The sequence below is a fragment of the Elephas maximus genome, chromosome 6 (assembly GCF_024166365.1).
Source record: "Elephas maximus indicus isolate mEleMax1 chromosome 6, mEleMax1 primary haplotype, whole genome shotgun sequence".
NCBI lineage: Eukaryota > Metazoa > Chordata > Mammalia > Proboscidea > Elephantidae > Elephas > Elephas maximus.
In genome coordinates this window covers 54,719,794-54,740,834 of record NC_064824.1, presented here as the reverse complement: position 1 = coordinate 54,740,834, position 21,041 = coordinate 54,719,794, and the positions used below count along the sequence as shown (strand labels likewise).

The 21,041-nt window shown below is 38.6% G+C and overlaps 1 protein-coding gene across 5 annotated transcripts in view; it reads left to right on the top strand.

The window, feature by feature from the left end:
- Positions 1 to 21,041, top strand: part of CYTIP (cytohesin 1 interacting protein) — a 75,629-nt gene that overhangs the window by 22,688 nt on the left and 31,900 nt on the right. Inside the window, exon 1 of one of the 5 annotated variants that reach the window (XM_049887272.1) lies at positions 16,876 to 17,192. The exons of 3 other annotated variants lie outside the window; for them this stretch is intronic. In XM_049887272.1, coding sequence (XP_049743229.1) covers positions 17,019 to 17,192 — 174 coding nt within the window. In that variant the 5' untranslated portion in view covers positions 16,876 to 17,018. Of the gene's footprint in view, positions 1 to 16,875; positions 17,193 to 21,041 lie in introns of those variants that run through there. One more of the 5 variants, XM_049887271.1, reaches the window with a different exon arrangement.

The window sequence follows — 21,041 nt, the reverse complement described above, 5'->3', positions numbered from 1 at the left end:
CTTTCAGTAAGCAGGTTGTGTGATCTGCACGTTACAAGTTGTTAATGCATTTTCCTCCAATGCTGATGCTACGTTCTTCTTCATACAGCCTGGCTTCTCAGATTATTTACTCAACATACAGATTAAATAAGTATGGTGAAAGGATACAAACCTGACACACACATTTTCTGACTTTAAACCACACAGTATGCCCTTGTTCTGTTTGAAGGACTGCCTCTTGATCTATGTCATGAGGACAATTAAGTGTTATGGAATTCCCATTCTTCACAATGTTATCCATAATTTGTTATGATTCGCACAGTTGAATGCCTTAGCATAGTCAATAAAACACAGGTAGACATCTTTCTTGTATTCTCTGCTTTCAGCCAGAATCCATCTGACATCAGCAATGATATCCCTGGTTCCAAGTCCTCTCCAGAATCCATCTTGAATTTCTGGCAGTTCCCTGTTGCTTTTGAATGATCTTCAGCAAAATTTTACTTGCCTGCAATATTAATGATACTGTTTGATAATTTCCACATTCTGTTGGATCACCTTTCTTTAGACTAGGCATAAATATGGATCTTTTCCAAATTTCTTGGCATAGACGAGTGAGCGCCTTCAGTGTGCCATCCGTAAATACAAGTTTTCTGTATATAAAGTGTGTAAAGCAAATGTGGTCAAATGCATGATTCGTCTCTGATTATAGTAATTTTATTTTCTAAGTAAAAAAAAACCCAAAATGTGGCTTAATAAAGGATGCTTAGAAGATATAATCATGTCACAGGACAATATTTTCTTCAAAATTTGGATTAATGGCGGCTGCTCTCATGTATCAGAGTTTACCAGCTCGAACAAATCTTATAGACACAAACCTCGAATAAATACTAAAGTCAACGGTTGTGTTTACCCAATACCCTGATGTGAGAAGCTTTAGATATTTTTGGTATATTCATCTTCAGCTTTTATTGTTTTACTCTCTTTTTGGAGGTGAGTTCTATCTTGTTGTATGCTCATGAAAACTAAGTTCACCAATATTTATTTCTGTCTTCAACTACACTAATAAAAACCAACTAATATATAAGCTAGCCTAAAAAGTAGCCTGAAAATTGCATATTAAACTCATAAAAATGATATATATATGTTTTATTGTTGTTGTAATTGTTCAGAATATATGTAGCAAAATAAATACCAATTCAACGGTTTCTACAATTCAGTGACATTAATAACATTCTTTGAGTTGCACAACCACCCCCACCCTCCTTTTCTGGGTTGTTTCTCCCCCATAAAACTGACATTTTTCAAGAAAAGCTCTTTCTTGTGACTTGTTGTTCAAAGTTTTTATTCTCTTTATTAAAAAAGTTACACTGTTCAGAAATGATTCTCTTTGCACCTTGTAACAATATTTTAGTTATCCTGTTTTCAGTTTTGAATATTCTGTCATTTTTCCATCAGCACCTTTAGGCAACATATACTTTTTCTTTTGGTGATGTTACTCATAATGAGCTTGCTTTTCAGGCCCCATTACACACTTAGCGATTTCATCTGGGTACTGATCCTCCTTTGAAACCAGTGGGAGCTTTGTGCACAGATGAAATCAGTGGCAGGAAGGGGCAACAGGACGTTTCCCACCTTCCTCTCTCTGACTCTTTCATCACTGTATAACAACGTTTTCCACTCCTCTGTAGATAAGAATCTTTTTGTAAATTTTCTATATTTAACACCAAGTCTAAATTGTTGTTAAGCAACATCAGCTATTCTCGCCACATCCACCCTGATTAAAAGTGAGTCAAAGACAACTGGGTTACTCTGGCAGGAACTGTGGCCCCACAAATTGATGATGTTTGATGGTGTCTTCTAATTCTTATAGATGCATACAGCATGTTCTCTTTTGCAAAGGCTAAGAGGAAAACTAAAGCAATTTCCTTTTTTTTTTTGAGTTGCTGTTGAGTTGACTCCAACTCAGGACAACAGAAAGAAATGCTGCCTAGTCCTGAGACATTTTCACGATCATTGGTATGCCTGAGCCCATTGTTGAAATGACTGTGTTAGTGCGAGTGCCTTCTTTCTGACCTAAGGGGCTCATCTTCTAGAACTACGTTGGATAATATTCTGTTGTGATCCATAGAGTTTTCATTGGCTAATTTTCAGATGCGGATCCCTAGGCCTTTCTTCCAAGTCTGTCTTAGTCTGGAAACGCCGTTGAAACCTGTCCACTGTGGGTGACCCTGCTGGTGTTTGCAATACCAGTGGCATAGCTTCCAGCATCATAGCAACATGCAAGCCACCATAGTATGAGAAACTGACAGATAGGACATATTTTCTTTTTTCCACATCCTTGATCCTGTGGTTGACTTGTTAGGGCTAGAAGGGTGCTTGACGACACTAATCAGTTTTTATGTGCAGTAACTGGATTTCATCCAACCCTCTACCCCAGATGTCTTACCTAATTTTGAATAGCTTCAGAAAAAGACACTTCACAAACTCTCTTGACAACCTATGCCAAAGTTGAATGGTCTTCCCCTCCAGAAAAGTTCAACCTAAAGTAGTCATATAGATACAACCAGGGCCTTTTTCTTGTTTGGATATCTGAGGAGAGCCAGGTTAGTCATCTCCTTTAAATAATTGAAAACCCTAGGGATAATTAAATAATTGAAAACTCTAGGCAACATTTTGTTCTGTTGTCATGAGTTGGAGTCAACTCGACAGCACCAAACAACAACTCAAAAAAAAAAAAAGGGCGAAAAGGAAATTGCTTTAGTTTTCCTCTTAACCTCTGCAAAAGAGAACGTGCTGTATGCATCTGAAACACATAGGGACGCCATGAATCGGAATTGACTTGACGACAACTGGTTTGTCATGAACAAAGGACATGCTAATTCACCATGTACATTTAGTACAGTGAATCTGTATTGCTTTGATACGATTATTTTATTTTCTAATGAAAGTCCAGGTGCCTTGACTGAACCTATATTCTATCTCCTTCGTTATCGTTGCACCCAACCCAAATGTCTTAGTTTCTTAGTGCTGCTGCAACAAAAAAACCATAAGTTGGTGGTTATAACAAATAGAAATTGATTTTCTCACAGCTTTGGGGGCTAGAAGTACAAATCCAAGGCACTGGCTGTAGGCCAAGACCCTCTCTGTCTACTCTCAGAGAAAATCCTTTTCAGCTGTAAGGTTCTTCTTGGCATTTCCTGGCACTTCTTGGCATCTATCATAATTGCTTGTCTCTGCCTAATCTGCCCTTTTTTATACCTCAAAAGCAATTGGCTTAAGACACACCCTACACTGATACGGCTTCATTAAACACAATGCAAAAAATCTTATTCCTAAATGGGATTATACCCACAGGTATAAGGAATTTACAACACGTATTTTTGGGTGACACAATTCCATCCATAATACCAAATAGCCAATAGCAAGATAGTGTCTTAGATTTATCTAATATAACAAACAAACAAAAATCAGGCAAAAAGAAAATCAGTATTTCATTTAGTGTTTTTCCTTTCAGATCTTTTCCAGGTACCTGGGGAATGAAGCCTATTTATTCATTTATTTTATTTTTGCTTTCCTGTAATTATGTTTTAGTATTGAGTTTTTTTCTTTTTTGGTCAGAATAGGTTTCTAGCAATTTGGTAAAATGTTGTAAAATCTACCAGAGTCTGTTAAAAAAAAAAAAAAAATCACTGCCAAGCCTGTGAGTACATTCCTACATATTCATTTTTGAATTGACGGACAGATGACAGGCAGTAGGCAAGGGAACTGGGTACGAAACATTTCCCACATCAGGCTTCAGAAATTTTAGCAATCTGATCTGTATGTAGCACACGCAAAGGAGTAGGAAAAGAGCAAAAGCAGAAATATGTATGAGAATTTGATTTTAAATCAGAAAAAAGCAGTAAAGAATTATTTTTACTATAAAGAATAGAAAAATGGTAAGGCTAGAGAGCTTCAGCTTTTGATACCATTGTGAACATATGAACTGATTGCTTTATATTTTATTAAAAAGGTACCTGTTATTTTATGCCATGTCAAAATCTTAAAGATTAATTGAAAGAGCATACAAATGATTGAAATTTTGGAAGGCTGGATTTATGAGGAAAGGTGAGGAGAAGGCCAAGTGGGTTCTCATATAATGATCTTCTAGTAGAAGCCAGGGTGGTTTGGCAGGAAGAGCATTGGACTGGAAAGTGGAAGGCCTGTGCTTGATCCCAGAGCTGTGCCCAATGACATGTGTGTCTCCAGTCAAGTCGCTTCACCTCTTTGTGTCAAATTGCCTCTATCAATAAAATGAGGGCATTATACTGGGTGACTTTTAAGGTTCCCCAGTTCAAAGTTTATGATGACTTTTCACCTACCAGGAGTACATGACAAGAGAAAATGTGCTGTGTATGGAGTTAGGCTCCTTAAGAAACAAAACAAAACAGAATTTTAAAAGCTAGGGATGAAACACTCATAGAGTTTGGGGAGTTGTGTTCAATCTATAAAGCTGGCATTTTAGTTAAATGCCTGTCTTTTTTTCCTTCCCTTTGCAAAGCCCATTGTGTCTTTCTTATTCTTAGCAATATTTAAGCACCAAACCTCAAAAAAGAAAAAAAAAAAGGGCCACAAGCAATGACTGCCCTGACAGAGAACACAACAGAGAACCCCTGAGGGAACAGAACAATGGGATGCAGACCCCAAATTCTCATAAAAAAGACCACACTTAACGGTCTGACTGAGACTAGAAGGACCCCGGTGGTCATGACCCCCCCAGACCTTCTGTTGGCCCAGGACAGGAACCATTCCCGAAGCCAACTCGTCGGACATGGTTTGGACTGGACAATGGGTTGGAGAGGGATGCTGGTGAGAAGTGAGCTACTTGGATCAGATGGACACTTAAGACTATGTTGGCATCTCCTGCCTGGAGGGGAGATGGGAGTATAGAGGGGGTTAGAAGCTGGCAAAATGGACACAAAAAGAGAGACTGGAAGGAGGGAGCAGGCTGTCTCACTGGGGGGAGAGTAATTGAGAGTATGTAGCAAGGTATATATAAGTTTTTATGTGAGAGACTGACTTGATTTGTAAACTTTCACTTAAAGAACAATAAAAATTATAAAAAAAGAAAAGAAAAAAATGAAAATACAAAAATTAATACAAGTGCACTTTCTTGTGGGAAGTTCACTGGTTTCCTCTCAGTCTGCCCTACTTTTTTCAAACCTGGCTTACATGTCAGTCTGGTGTGTTTCTTTGCAAACCTTGCTAGACTTCTTGCACACAAAAAAAAAAAAAAAAAAAAAAGGCAAAACAAAGCAAAAAAAGAACAGGAAAAAAAGAGGTAATTATAAAACTAAATGAAGCTAACAGACTGCTAGTACTGTATTATAGAGAATTGTATTACCCGAGTCCTTCAGGAGCACATGGAAACACGTGAATAATAAGTACCACTAACTGGAGATGACAGGGAGCTTCGGGGTTTGCTGAGCAAGGACTAGATAATCTTCAAAGTCCCATGCAGTTCAAAGATCCTATAACATGATTCCTGCCCTAAGGGAAATCGCATTTCAAAAGTGGAGAAAAAGGGAAGTTTAGACTAAACCAAGGTGGTTCACTTGAAAAATGACAAAAGCTGTTCTACCTGCTAGTGTGTCCCTAAGTACTCCCAGCTTTCCACACCAGCACAATTTCTTCTGGTGGGTTCGCTAAGTTAGGTGGTTTTGGTTTCCTAGTTGCTTTGGAAAATGAACCACGTTCCAAAAGCTAAACCATTAAGCCAAGAACAGCAAACAGCAAGTGAGGGACAAAATGGAGAGTGAAAATTCTGTAATGATATGTACCTGTGAACTCTTTAGTAAATGTTACTCTTTGAAAATTTCCAAAGGTATAACAACTTTATCGGTTAGTAGTCATTGAGAAACAAAGTTAATTGAAGTGAACAGCATTTCTCATGTTATTCTGCCTTTTAGAAAGGATATTCCAAAAGCGTTTTTTTTTTTTTTTAATGTGCTGTAAAAGCCAGGTTGGAAGCTGAAATTCTGTAGACCAAGGAAAGGTGGGAGTCAACAGTCTGGCAAAAACAATAACAAAAAACAAACAAAAAAACAACCCCATCTTGCAATCATTCACGCTGGGGGTAAAACCAAGAGCCTGTTTTCCAAAGTGAAGGCGGAAGGGATTAGCTTCTATTAGGTTACGCATTTGTGTGTACTGTAGCCAGATTTTTTGCCAGGTGTGATAAGCGAGGCAAAATATATGGTACCACCTACTTTGCCCTTAAAAGAGTTATAATTTGGGGAGACGTGATACAGCAGCGTGAGAAAGACTGGAGAATATTAACAATCTGCTTTCCAGTGAGTGAAAGTATTGTCCTGCACACTGATTATGGAGTTGGATCTTGTATGATAGATACGACCGACAGATCGATACAATCTGGCTTTCCCCTCATTCAGTTTCTTAGCTTGTGGCTAAAAGCCAGTGATATATTTGCTGTCTTTGTTCCTCACTCCAGACGTGCTCTGGTAAACAGTTATGTCTTCTTTCGTTGCTTAGCCATGATCAGAGTACTTCTCTGAGGTCTTAGTAAGAATTTCAATCAGTCCTGAGCAGTAATTCCTGTCTCTCTCCAGATGCATCTCCTACATATACTTCCTTTTTAATCTTCTCCAGTGTTATGGAGAAGGGTGGTGATGAAATTCTCTGTGTTACAGAGGTTATTGGCTGAAGTTGTACCAGCAGCAGGAAGGATATTAAATGCTTCCTTCCCTTTTACTGGTAAGGTAGGTAATGACATCGTTTTCTGACACTGCTAAGCTAAAAAGCAGGTATATTATTTGATTGCATATATTCTAGTTTTTCCCCTTCCTAATCCCAGGGGTATTAGACATTTTTATCATTTCCATTTTTTACTTGTTTTACTTGGTCTAAACAAGAGGAATTGGTAAGGGACAATGGCTATTTTATCTCCTAGTGTTTCCCTAAATACTTCCAGCATTCCTCTACTAAGCTTATGCGTGTCTCATTGAATCAGCATGTGACATAGCTTGAAATAATCTTCATTTCAGTCATTTTTATTTGCTCTGAGCCCCTCCACGTCACCTCCTAAACCTTCATGTGACATTCAATCAACCAAATTATCTGCTGCAAAAATCATATTTATTTGACATATGTTGTTATCTAATTTTTTCTAAACCAAGACATTGTTTACATGTATGAGGGGCACTAATATATATAAAAGAGGTTCCTGTCCTAATAATAGAAGAATGGTCATACAACAAACAAACAAACAGTAATAGATGGTGATTTATCAAGTGCTTTGACTGTCACAGATAATATATATTACAGGAGTTCAGTAGCAGTAATGAGACATACCAACTGCTGTCATCAGGGAACACTTCACAGAGGAGGTGGCATTTGGGTTCAGCTCTTAACAGTGGGTGGAATTTCAATTAATAGAAACGGTGAAGATGTTTTAAGAGATATAATAGTTTATACAGATACAGAGGTAAGACAATACTAGGTGTATTGTCAGGAGGAAGGCTGTTACATCTTGGAGCAGTTAGTGAATGTATTTAAATTAAAAGTTAAGAATGGAAATTTAGGTAAGAATTAGATAGTGGAAGATTTTGAATGCAAGGCTAAGAAGTTTAATTTAATTCAGTTGACATGGGAGTGTTACAGATTAAAGTATACAGTCAGGTTGGGGCAACTGTAGGTAGGGAGACCAGCTGCGGGATACCATGTTGTAAATGTCGAGGACTGAGTGTCTGAGTCTGAACCAGAAAGGTGGAGGTGGCCCTGGATAAAGGAGACAGACATCAGACATTCCAGAGCAGAACTGAAGAAACAAACATGAGGTCCAATCAAATAGAAAAAAGAGTTTGAAACCACTGAGATGGGAGACTGTCTTCTGCTCTTCATGAGTAGCCAGAAGAGTCTCATTGTTTCCATATTTTAATGTGTGTACCTCTTGGGGCACGGGTGGGGCTGTGCTGGGAGACAACAGCCCAAACTGCCCTTCTTCAATTCTGATACACGTGTTCTCCACACTTTGTGTTTCTGAAGCTGGGCTGCTTCTTATATTTATGGGTGCATTTAACATGGAAGTTTATCTTCAAAAGCAGTTAGTAAATCAGTGGTGCATGTTGCAATTGATGGCATTTTATCATCAAAGAAATAAAGTATAAAATGTGTACTATTACTGCATTGGGCTTTCCACTCAAACTACAAAAGTATTTCATACTCATTGCAATGAAGTCAAACAACCCAGTAAACATAAGTTACATTTAAATATTAAAAAACATAGTAGATGTTATTCATCACTTACATTGCCCAAAGTAAAGAATGACTGGGAAAATAAAACAACTGTTAAGGCTTTGAGGACATTATGCATGTATTCATCAAATGCTTTCCGAACCACTCGTATAAGAGAGTCACTCTTGTAGGTGCTGGAGGGATATAAAGATGAATGTGATACAAAGTCTGCCCTGGGCATGGAGGTGGCCAAGATGGATCTCACAACTTATTAGGGAAGAAAAGACAGGTATACATAATTTTAACAAGGCAAAGTACAATTAATCATAAGAGAGGTCCCCGACACATCCTTTGGCTGTTCTAAGGAGGAAATACTCATATCTGGTTGGGGATAATCAAGCAAGGCCATAAAAGATGTGGCATTTTAATTGGGCTTTGGAGAATGGGTTGGATTTTTGTAGGTAGAAGTGGAGTAGGTAAATCCAGATGAATGTGTTGTGAACAAAGATAAGAAGTTGGAAAGAACCATTTATGTTCAGAGAACACAGTAGTCTAGGGTAGTTGGAGTGCAGGCTATGGGTAATAATAGTAATGGTTGTTTAAGAAGCATTCATCGAGCAATGACTATGTGCTTGGGTACTGCTGTGTTTTACTTGGTGATAGGTGGTATTATCAGTCCCATTTTATAGCTGAGGACATTAAAGAAGATCAGTTAGGTAACTTCCCCATGAATTGCAGAGCTCAAGTTGAGTCAGCATGCCTTACTCCTTTCATAAGCAATTCACACATAAGGGAGCGCGCACAGAGGAATACAGTTGGGAAAAGATGCTGGACACAGATCAAGGAAGGTGTTGCATACTACGTGAAGGAGTCTGAAGTTTATTCTGTAGCTGAAGTGACAGAGTTCTCAGGATTTGGAACACTATATCACTATTTAACAGTGTGTAATAGAATTCCAACTCATACTCACTCATAGCAACCCTATAGGACAGAGTAGAGCTGCCTCATAGAGTTTCCAAGGAGCGCCTGGCAGATTTGAAATGCCAACCCTTTGGTTAGCAGCCGTAGCACTTAACCACTTTGCCACCAGTTAGACCATAAAGGTCTTCAGCAATACAGGACCAGGGATGTGTTACTTGTCTGTCAAATTCTAGCATCCTCAAGGGAAATTTTAAAACCCCTAACTTTTCATGAGAACTTTCATGCTCCGAGATCTTTCTCATTTCCTATGTTACTTCTTTTGATCCTCGTAATGATGTGTCGTTTCTCCCTGCATTGGTTGTATGGGAAAACCTACTCTAAACCGGTAAGGACTTAGCCAAAGCCCTATAGCTGGTGGGTGGTAGAGCTAGGGGAGAAAACAAGATCTTCTGGAGACTAAGCAATTGCTACTCTATTCTACTTGGCCCTCTTGCTTTCTCTGGTGTTATATATTAACCTGGCAAGTATATAATAAACCATAATGAAAGAAAGAATGCCAATTATTGGCTACTAGCCATTCTTCCTTATATTTAGAGATATTTAAAGCAATATTAAAAGTGCAGTGTACCACCAGCTCCAAGAACAGATGACTACTCAACACCTCCTTGGCCTGGATATTGACTCAAAACACAATGGAAGGTTTGTGAGATAACAAGTATTAAATTAAAATTTATATTCGGTGTATGACATAAGACAGTGCTGAATTCAGAAAACAGTGACACGTTCTTTCTAGCCATTCTATTTTACTAATAAACTGAGGAGCAAAAAGGCTGTGAAATGAATGATTAAACCTACAACAATTGGACAGCTGGCCTTTTCCCAAGTCCGAAGTCTAGGGAAATTGCTATGAAGGGTGGATGCTGAGTTTCTGAAGACAGCCGGTTACTCATATGGTAATTGATGAGTTTGCTCAACAGTGGAAAAATCAATGTTCCTAAGTTGAAGATAGGAGCCTGGGTGGCACAAGCAATTTGCGATTGGCTGCTAACCAAAAGGTTGGCAGTTCAAACCCACCCAACATCTCCATGAAAGAAAAAGCCTGGTGATTTGCTTTTATAAAGATTACAGATAAGAAAACCCAATGGGGCAGTTTTACTCTGTAACACATGGGGTCACCATGAGTAAGGGGGCCAACTTGTCGTCAGCTAATACAAGTAGAAGATAGTAACCTTACCAGATAGGAGAAATGGTTATTCGCTGACTGACACTGGCAGGACCACAAAGTCAGGTGTTTTCCCAGTCACCTAGTCTCTAGGGAATCAGTAGCTTCTGTGCTTTTCAATTGGTGAGGACAGAGCAGTCCTAACTGGCGGCCTTCAGAAACTCAGCATCCACCCTTCATAGCAATTTCCCTAGACTTCTGACATGGGAACTAGGACAGCTGTCCAACTATCGTAGGTTTAATCATTCGTTTCACAGCCTTTTTGCTCCTCAGTTTATTAGTAAAATAGAGTCTCCACAGTAAAATAGAATGGCTAGAAAGAAGGTGTCACTGTTTTGTGAATTCAGCACTGTTTTATGTCATACACCTAAAATAAATTTTAATTTAATACTTGTTATCTCACAAACCTTCCATTGTGTTTTGAGTCAATATCCAGGCCAAGGAGGTGTTGAGTAGTCATCTGTTCTTGGAGCTGGTGGTACACTGCACTTTTAATATTGCTTTAAATATCTCTAAATATAAGGAAGAATGGCTAGTAGCCAATAATTGGCATTCTTTCTTATATTATTTTATATACTTGCTAGGTTAATTTATGTAGATTATAAATGTCTTGGGGGTGAGGGTATGAGCTGAACAACAGTAGAGGAAATACTATGTTCCCCTTTAGTAAATCCACAATATATGTCAGAATCACTGTTTTCATTGTTATTCTACTGAGAGTTCACTTTTTTTGTCCCTGTCTTCCCTCACTAAACTCTGATTTCTTTCAGAGCAAGGATCATATTTAGTTCATTTTAATATTCCTGCAGAATATTAATATTAATTATGAGGAGGCAATACTGCAGAGTATTAACCTTGTTGGCAGTGAAATGATGAGGATTCTAAGTCTGACTGATCTAGGTATGAGCTGTGTGACCTTAGGCAAACAGGTTAGCTTCAGTATCCTCCTTATCTGAAAAAGAATGATAAAAACAACACCATTCTTGTGCTTTGTAAGAGATGAAACACTTTTAAAACATTGCTTATGGAGTCTCTGCTTGGTGCAAATGGCTAAGCACTCAACTACTAGCTGAAAGGTTGGCTGTTTGAACCCATCCAGAAGTGCCTGAGGATACAGGCCTGGTGATCCACTTCCAAAAGGTCATGGCCTTGAAAACTCTATGGAGCAGTCCTACTCTGCACACATGGGGTTTCCATGAGTTGGAATTAACGGCAACTGACAACAACACACTGACCGAAACAATTACTTTTCAATTTTATTATCTTTCTACGCATTAGTCTGAATTCATTAACCATATATTTAGGGTCAAGCAGAAATGGGGAAAGAGCCATTTCAGTGCCTTCTAGCATTTTATGACCTTTGACCAGCGAAATCATTTCTCCAGAACTACTCACTGCCCTGCTACCCTTGACAAACCTCCAGCCAGGGTCACGACTAAATATGATGTCACACTTTTAAAGTGTTGTACCAGAGGTTAGATTAAGACATGCTTGGATTCAGGAGGAGAGAATGAGGTAGTTCTTAGATAGAGCATTTTCCTTCACTCACCATGAACCAAGGCTCTCTCAGACTGGCGTTCATGGGGTGAGTCTGAAAAGATGAACATGCTAAGTTTGTCCTCAATAGCCTAATCCACAAGAGAACAGGGCATTTGTTGCTCTTCCATTGTGTGCTCTGCTATTCCCTTGGCCCATGAATCAAGATACATATTTTTCTAGTGTATGATAATTAATTTGAGGGAGTCATGGAGTTGAGTCAACAAAATTAGAGAGACTCCTTCTGATTATTACATGTTTTACAGTTTCATTTGACCTAATAATGTGTAATAGAGAGTTGACCTAATACATATTCAGGAAAGAAGAGAAAACAATGAATAGCAATGCCTCCTTTGCCTCCACCCATTTATTATAAAATGTCCACAAAGATGTAGTGAGAAGCAAAGTTAAGTTACTTTGAAATGAAGTGAAAATACGTTAAAAATGAGATTCCTGTGGTTTTTTTTTTTTTTTTTTAAATCATGAGCAAATACATTGAGTACCTCATGTAGGTTAGGGTGTTGTTTTAGCCTCTGGAAATACAGAGAACTATGGCCCTTTGCTCTGAACATCTTATGTCAAGGCATCACAGTTTAGTGAGTGACAAGGACATTGGCACCATAATAATAATAAAAAAAAAAAATAGCTGCCATTTAACCTGCACTTACCCTGGACAGGAAGATTTGCCTATATTATTTTATTTAATTTTCATAACAATTCTGAATGGGATTGTCTGCATTTACCAAGGAGATAACAGAAGCTCAGAGAGGTTAAATAATTTGGCAAGGGCATGTAAAGAATACAGATTATAGTGGAACCATTCTTTATTTCCAGCTTCTTTCTGTACTGTTCTTCTCCTCTTCCTTATTCACCACCTCCCTCCTCCACAAAATATTAAGTATTGGCTTTAGTTGGCCATTTATCACCCATGGTACCTCTTGTAATTGGAGATGTAGTTAGAAGGATGGCAGACATTGTCAGAAAACTGTTATTTTGATGTAATGCTATCAAAATCACACACACCAACATCCTCTGTATAATTACTGTCAGGTTTCCTTCCTTGGAGTAAATTACCAAATTTTTTTTTCCTACAAATTTATTAGCATTAAGTCTTTTTCTTTTTCCTCCACCTACATCTGGTTAGTGTTCAGCTCATTCATTTAGTGTTTACTTGGTCCAGGTGCTAAAGATTCAGATGAAGTCTATGTTCTCCCGGGAGTGTCAGAAAATAAACAAGCAAATAAATAAACAGAATAATTTGAACTGTAGTTCAGTGTTATGAAGAAAATGAAACCAGGCAATAGAACAGAGAGAGAGAGTGGCTACTTGTCTAAGGCAGTCAGGGCTTGCATAGTAGGTCATGTTTGAACTGGGATTTGCATGGAGAGAGAAAGAAAACGAGACAAATGAAGACGGTAGGGGTAGTGGGGGAGGGGCAGTGTTGGGGGCAGAGGGAAGAGTGGGTGCAAAAGCCATGAAGAGGAAATGCTCCTTGTTGGAGGGACAGAAGAAAGACCAGCGTGACTAGAGTGTGGTATGCTGTAAGGTCATAGGATCTACTAGAACATGGAGAACGTTGAAGGCCAGTTTCAGGAATTCGGATTTTATTCAAAGACCAAGGGGAAATCACCTAGATTTCATGTGGGTGTTTTGTTGTTCCAAGCATTTCACAAAATTCAAGTTCCCAAACAAGTTTCTTGCTTTCTAAGAAGTTACCTTGTTAAGCCCTCAAGCCCTTCCCAATTCTGCGGGGTTACACAGTCCACACCCTTTGGGTAAGGGTTAGATGAACTGAGCACTGAGGGTGATGTGTTAGCTAAGGGAAGAGGAAGAACGTTTACCTTGAATTTTGATAAAAGCTTGGATTTTGAAATGAAACTGTGTGTATGTCATGGTGGCGGGGAGGGCAGGGGTAATACATGACTAATGAGAAAGCAGATCAGGCAGTAGAGAACAACAGTGGATTTCAAATAGAACAAGTGAAGGCACTTTACCTCCATAAAAATTAGTGGCCTGCGATTGTACTACCTTCTTTCACTACACTGTTTTTTGGAGACTTCAGCAGACCTTTATTTTTTATGATTTATTTTTGTAATTGTTGAGAGTATACACAGCAGAACATACACGAATTCAACCATTTTTACATGTACAATTCAGTGACATTGATTACATTCTTTGAATTGTGCAACCATTCTCACTTTCCTTTTTCAAATGTTCCTCCACCATTAACATAAATTCATTGCCCCCTAAGATTTCTATCCAATCTTTCCAGTTGCTGTTGTCAATTTGATCCCCTATAGATAGACCTTAAAAGAGCACAATGCTCAAGGTAGATATTCTTTTCAAGTTAAGCTAAACTATTGCTTGGTTTTATGAAAACTTCAGGGGTCAGCAGACCTTTTTTGAAGAGGAATTTTATTTTAAAAAACCCGTTGCCATTGAGTCAAGTTGATTCCGACTCATAGCAAACCTATAGGACAGAGCAGAACTGTCCCATAGGGTTTCCAAAGAGTGCCTGCTGGATTTGAACTGCCGACCTTTTGGTTAGCAGCTGTAGCTTTTAACCACTATGCCACCAGGGCTTCTGAATTTTATTTTAGTAGAAGAAAATGACAAGGAAATATGAAGGGATTACTTCTAAGGAGAGAAAAAAAAAATTAAGCAACATAAATTTTAGCCTGCCAATAAACACTGAACATTCAATTGATATACCAATGATCCTCATCAATAAGCATAAACAGAAGTATGAAAGACCTATGAATTCATGATATGATTATATACAAAATATGATTGGCTTTCAAAAATATCTGCAAATAATTGGTATTTTTAAAGTTGACCTAATGATACATGAATGCATACTTATTGCATAAGATTCAAACCATACATAGAATAAACTTTGCAAGTTCTCCTTCACCCTCCCCCCCGATCTTCTCCCACAACTCCTTCTCCAGAGGTAACCACTAACATGTACCATGGGAGAAAGGCCTGAAGATCTGCTTCTGTTAAGATTACAGCCAAGATTTCTATAATTTACATCAATTTAAGTTTAGTATAACACACTAAAATGATACAATTTTAGCTCCCATCTATAAAACATAATGTATCAGTTGGTCTATGTTTTCTTATATAATGCAAGTGTATAATTTCTATTTAGCATTTTCAAATATTAAAACTACTTACCTAACTTTTTAAAATTCTTAGGATACAGGTAGACTCCTTTCCTCAGTTAATAGTGTTGACTTCAGTCACATGACTTGTAGCCTGGACATGTTTTTAATATCAATCAAGTATAACAACGATCAGGAGGATGGTGCAGGATGGGGCAGTGTTTCATTGTCTTGTACATAGGGTCACTATGAGTCAGGAGTGGCTCGATGGCAACTAATGACAACATGTGTCTATCTATATATCCATCCATCCATCCATCCATCCATCCATCCATCCATCCATCCATCCATCCATCCATCCATCCATCCATCCATCCATCCATCCATCCATCCATCCATCCATCCATCCATCCATCCATCCATCCATCCATCCATCCATCCATCCATCCATCCATCCATCCATCCATCCATCCATCCATCCATCCATCCATCCATCCATCCATCCATCCATCCATCCATCCATGTATCTATCTATCCTCAGTACACAGAAGCATTTATAATTGATGTATTCTTTAGTTGCCAAAGTCACTACCACTCCTTTTTTTTCTTAAACATTTATGTACAGTTATGCTACCCCCCGGCCCCTGTAGCACTGCAGTTTTTAATTTATATATTTATATGGTTTTGGAGACATCAATCTACTTAAGTTTAATCCAGTTCCAATTGTGAGTCATGCTATGATAGGGTATTAAAAATTTCTGAGTTGGCACCACCTCCTAAAGAATTGTTAACTCAGAAGATTTTACTATTTACATTTGGCAAGCTCTGCTTGAGCTTAATTCACCTTGACTTCTAATGCACTCACATTCCATTTTAGTTCAAAGACTTTCCAACTCTTTTAAATTCTACTATTGACCTTCAAAATGATTTTGAAAATTGCATTTGGCTTTCTATGCTATACAAAACTTCTCTTTTTGTTTTAATTCTTCCTTCTTGTTGCCTCCTCTGCCCTTCCCCTGAAACCAGTTCTCTCAAAACTACCTGCTCATGCCCCCCACAACCACCACATACACACAAAAAGTATCTATGTGCCAAACTCTGTGATCCTGAGTACTTTGTGATGGTGTCCTTATTAACCCATATGCTCATGTTGGGACCAACTGGAAACATCTATGTGCCACTTTGGTTCCCCTGTTACCTTCTTGCCAGCTCCGTCATTCATCCAAGAGTACACTTTGGTTTGCCTGTTACCTTCCTGCCAACTCCATCATTCGTCCAGAAGTACTTGCTGATGCTACAGCAAAGTCCATTGTACGATATGGCCAACTTTGTGTCCTATATGTGCTGGCCTTCCTTTTCCATTGTACCTTGTTAAGATGCTAGATAACTTTAGACAGGAAAAAGTAGTAGAAGGACACCAGAAGAATGCTACATGGTTACAACCCAAGTGGCAGATATAATGTCTCTTTGATGAACATTAATGAGCTAGGGTGTACTTCAGGGAAAGTACAAGGACTTCCTAAGAGAACATTATGACTGGAACCTGTAATTCTTGCTTATATTCATAAGCACTGAATGTCTGCACATTCTAACTTTTGCATTGCACTACTGATATTAAGTAAGAGAATGGATGGGAAACAAATGGCAGAACTTGGGGAAGTTTTTCTTTTCCCTTTAAAAACAAAGAAAAAGCAGATGGTGTTTTGAACAAAACTTGTCACAGTACACGAAAGCCTAAGAGTTCTGGGTGTTTGAAGAAAAAAAAACCAAAAGCTGATTTTCTTTAATTGTAAAAACTAGCTTTAGATTTTCCCAGGGGCTTAAAAAAAAAAAAAAGCATTGAGAAATGGGAGTGAACTTGCAGTTTAGGGTTTGTGGAACAAGTACCTCAAACCACAGAAGTCACATGGCCTCCTTCTGCTTTGCTACTTTTGATTACTTGTCAGAGGGTTATACTTTTAGCTTCCCCCATCCTGCAAGGCCACTCAACCATGTGCTAGCTGGAGTCATCTTTATTCACAATGTCTTTACAAAAGCTCATGCAACAGAGAAGCAATGGCAATGTGGTGGACTACTGCGCTGGTCCAGGCTATAGCTCTTACTCCACACTCACAGGCAGCCTTCAGATGGATGATAATAGAAGGATTCAAATGCTGGCAGACACTGTGGCCACTTTGCCTCGGGGACGAAAGCAGGTATGATTGCTATTTTGTACTTTTGAGTGCCATGTTCTCTTGAGAGCAGAGTGTTATGGTTGTCTGACTTCATATTAAAAATCTTATTTTAGAGGCTTTGAAATTAGTGACTAAGAGTAGGAAGAAGAGGAGCCCAGAGAACTGGTGGACCAGTCCAAAGAAATAAGACCATATCAAAAAATTTTTTTCAAGGCAAACTTAAAATTAGATTGTTTCTTTCATTTAAAGAGATGTTCAGGTAAAATGGAAATCATTGAGCATATCAAACTTGAAGGTAGTTTTAATAGACACAGCCTGTATGGGAATTATTAGTCTTTACCCCTTTACGCCTCCCATTGGCCATTTCCCTCTGATCCCCACTCCCAGTCCTTGATAATTAGTCATTTCAGTTCATAACCAAATGAGAATACCTTTTCTTGAAGATAAGTTTTGTTGGCTAAGGAAATTATCTTCGGCTCTGGTGTGCTGCTGCATGTTTCATGATATTAGGGATTAGGACTTTTGTTAGATGTGGGAGGCAGGTTGACAATAAAGTTGGCCATTCACTGGTCGGGAATATGCCTTGTGTCGAGTGAAAACTGCAACAACTCAGTTTTTTTTTTTTTCTAAAATAAAGATAATAATAGAATCACCCTTATGGGTCTCTCAGTGACTGACATGTAGCATGTGTACAGTGGAGGCTAACTTGTGCTATTATTTTTACAGCAATGTAATGGCCTAAGCATGAAAAGTCTTTTGCAAAAATACATGCCCAACTAAATTTTATTCTGATTTTTTGTTGCTGTTTTCCAACTTACACTATGTTAAAAAAAAAAAAAAAAGCAATAACACCTTTTCAGGTTTCGTACAATTCCCCAAGTGCGTGTCTAAATTTAGATATAGCACTTGAACAGAAACTATTTAAAATTGCTTTAAAGGATGAGTTCTTGCCCTTTATTTTGCATATACATCATGAGCTCCTCTTAAGTGGTCTCATTTCAGGACTAGAAAGTTACAACAGGGTGTGAGAGTCAGGATATTTTTGGTGATGTGCTCTACCTGATTTCCTTGGTGTTTTTCACAAAAGAGATAAGCCCATAATCCACTGCAGTTTGGATTATCAATCTTTCTCAGTCCAAAGCATTTTATATTAATGATAATCATATTAATGATAACTATATTTTATGATAATGTAATGATGAATATTTCTATAAATTTATAACCTGTCCAAAAATAAACCAGCTTTGGGAAGTATCAAAATATTCAATTTTCAGACATAGAGCAGTCAAGTTTGCTTTCTTTCTATTTGTTATGAAGCTATGAGAAGAAATATGGTTCACTTGGTTAGGCTATGATTTCATTCTTTTGTGGAAATTTTGACAGTGATTTTTGAATTAGGGAGGGAACTTTCCACTCCTTATATTCTCCACACTTTGCATCCTCATTCATTTTATCTACATATCAGACCATGCCTGGCCATTTCAATGTAACACATAGTTTATGAGCACCTATTAGGAGATGGATATCATCTAAGTACAGGAGGTATGAAGTTGAGAAGAGCACATTTCCTTCCATTATAGGGTTTATAGTTCATAGGGTGAACCAATAGGTGTTATACAAAGTGAAACAAGTAAATGTTCTAATCCAAGTACATGTCTTCAAATGCAACCTTGAAGAGTAGATATTCCAAATATTGAAGGGTATTCCAGAGCAAGGGAATAATTAATGCTGAGGCACACATCCTGGGGATTTTAGGACAAGTTTGGGTAAGAGCACTTTATTTAAAGTATGTCAGGCTGCTTTATGGCAGCCTTGGACAGTTCTCCTGAGGAAGTAGTCATTTGGCCAGCACAGGCAGCCACTGAGCATTCTGGCACAGTGGAGGGATTTAGGAACTTTATTCTAGAAATGTGATGTGTTGGTAAGTGGGTAGAGACTACTTGTGAGAAAGCGCTGTTGCAATAGTCACAGAAAGAGGAGATGCAGGAATGGAGAGGAGACGGAAAGATTTGAATATGAAAGGTGATGAAGACAAAGAGTCATATATATGTGGTTTTAAACCAGAGTGAAGATAGCATGAACTGAAAAAAGGCAATTAGTAGGAGAGGCTGGCTATAGGAGGGAGATAACGAGAATTAGGTATATGAAATACACACACGCATATACACACATACCCCATACCAGTTAATTTATCCATATTCTGGAAGCTCTGATAGTTTCCGAGTCTTCTCTTTTCTGCCCCCTTTAATCACCTTTCCAATGGTAGACACCCCCACTCAAACAGTTTTCTCTTACTGATGTGACAATTACTTTTTTAAAAAAATAAGCAAAACAAAACCTCTTGTACATGATACCACAGATTCGACAATAATCATCAATGGAACTTAATGCAAATTTATCCCAGCGTCTGAGAATTTCCCAAGTGGATGTTCGTTTCCTTTAACTAGTTTTTAGGGTACAGTCACCAAGTGGACACTGACTGAACAAAATCCCTGTGAAGCCATCAGATGAGCAGGTGTTTCTCTGACCACTGTTATTTTTTTACACTTTCAGGGCTGACATCAACAATTCATACTTCTCGTTATTGTTGGCTTTTGGTTTCTGCAAAGCTGTATCTGGGCACCCTGTAGTTTCAGATAAGTCTTCAGAATCATTTGAGTGTTTACACTCAGACTTGTGTAAAAATAGATTTCTGTGTGTGCACATTATCTCAATACCTGCATTTGTAGGAGATGTCAGGCATCCCAGTTGCGGCTCCTACTTCTGAGAATGTAGTTTCTATTTCCTGTAATGGAAAACCCTGTAGGAAAGAGAGAGGAGGATAGTCTTTATAAATGTGGAAATGCCAAAGAGTAGCGATTGTGCCTCACCACCCAGTCTCCCAAGGGTACTAGTTTGCCTTAAGAAGGCAGTTTTCACCAAATGCTGTAGTGAGAATCGGGACCTGACCAACATGCCAGAAGCTCAAATGTGCATAGTGCTACCGCGAACTACCTTACTACCTTTGCCTACTTTTCTTTCAGTTTATCAAACTATTCCTAGATAGGCAGCTTCTGGAAGGGTGATTTCACTTAAAAGTTCAGATATGGACTGTTGTGTTAAACTGTAACACATCTATTTCTGGGGTGAGTTCTGCCCTTCGGGGACCTTCACATTATCCCCGGCAACACACCCATTCGTTACCACATCTCCCAGTCGTTCCTAGCTGCACGAAGGAATTTTGATCATTCAAACGAAAACTTTTAGCTAGAAAACTGTGTTAGTTTCATTACAAAAGGATTTGAAAAGTTTTCTTTACTCCTTTTTGTGACGTGCTTGGAGACAATATCCAACATTTTGTCTTGAAACGGAGGTCGATGAGCCCACGATCAGACCTTCCTGGGTAGCTGTAACTTTCTGTTTAGGCTCTTCAAAGGTAATTAGAAGTTAGGAAACTGAGTTCAGCTCCATTATTTTGATGGACCTTTGAATAGTTCACTGAGCCCTGCTATCCTGATGGTTGATATAAAAGGGGAAAAAAAGTTATCGTGGGTGAGTTGGGAAGTGAGGCCCGGGACTGGAGAGAGAGCAGAACTCATGAATGTGGGCGTTTTGAAATGAACAACAACAAAACTCCACCTGTGAGTATCTTCACCCCTGGCCCCCCGCCCCCACCAACTTTCAGGAAATGAACGAGTACACAGTGGGGACCAGGAAGTAACAGTCTGTTTCTTAGCAGCAGAAGGGGCTGCAGCGTTGAACTTTGAGCTCCTTTGAGGCCAGACTACCTATTTGGCTGGCTGCAGATTCCCCACCCATATCGTTTGCAAATTGACAGCTGAATGATTCGCTCTTGATTTCTTAGTAAAGTGGATGTTGTGAACCAGGTTG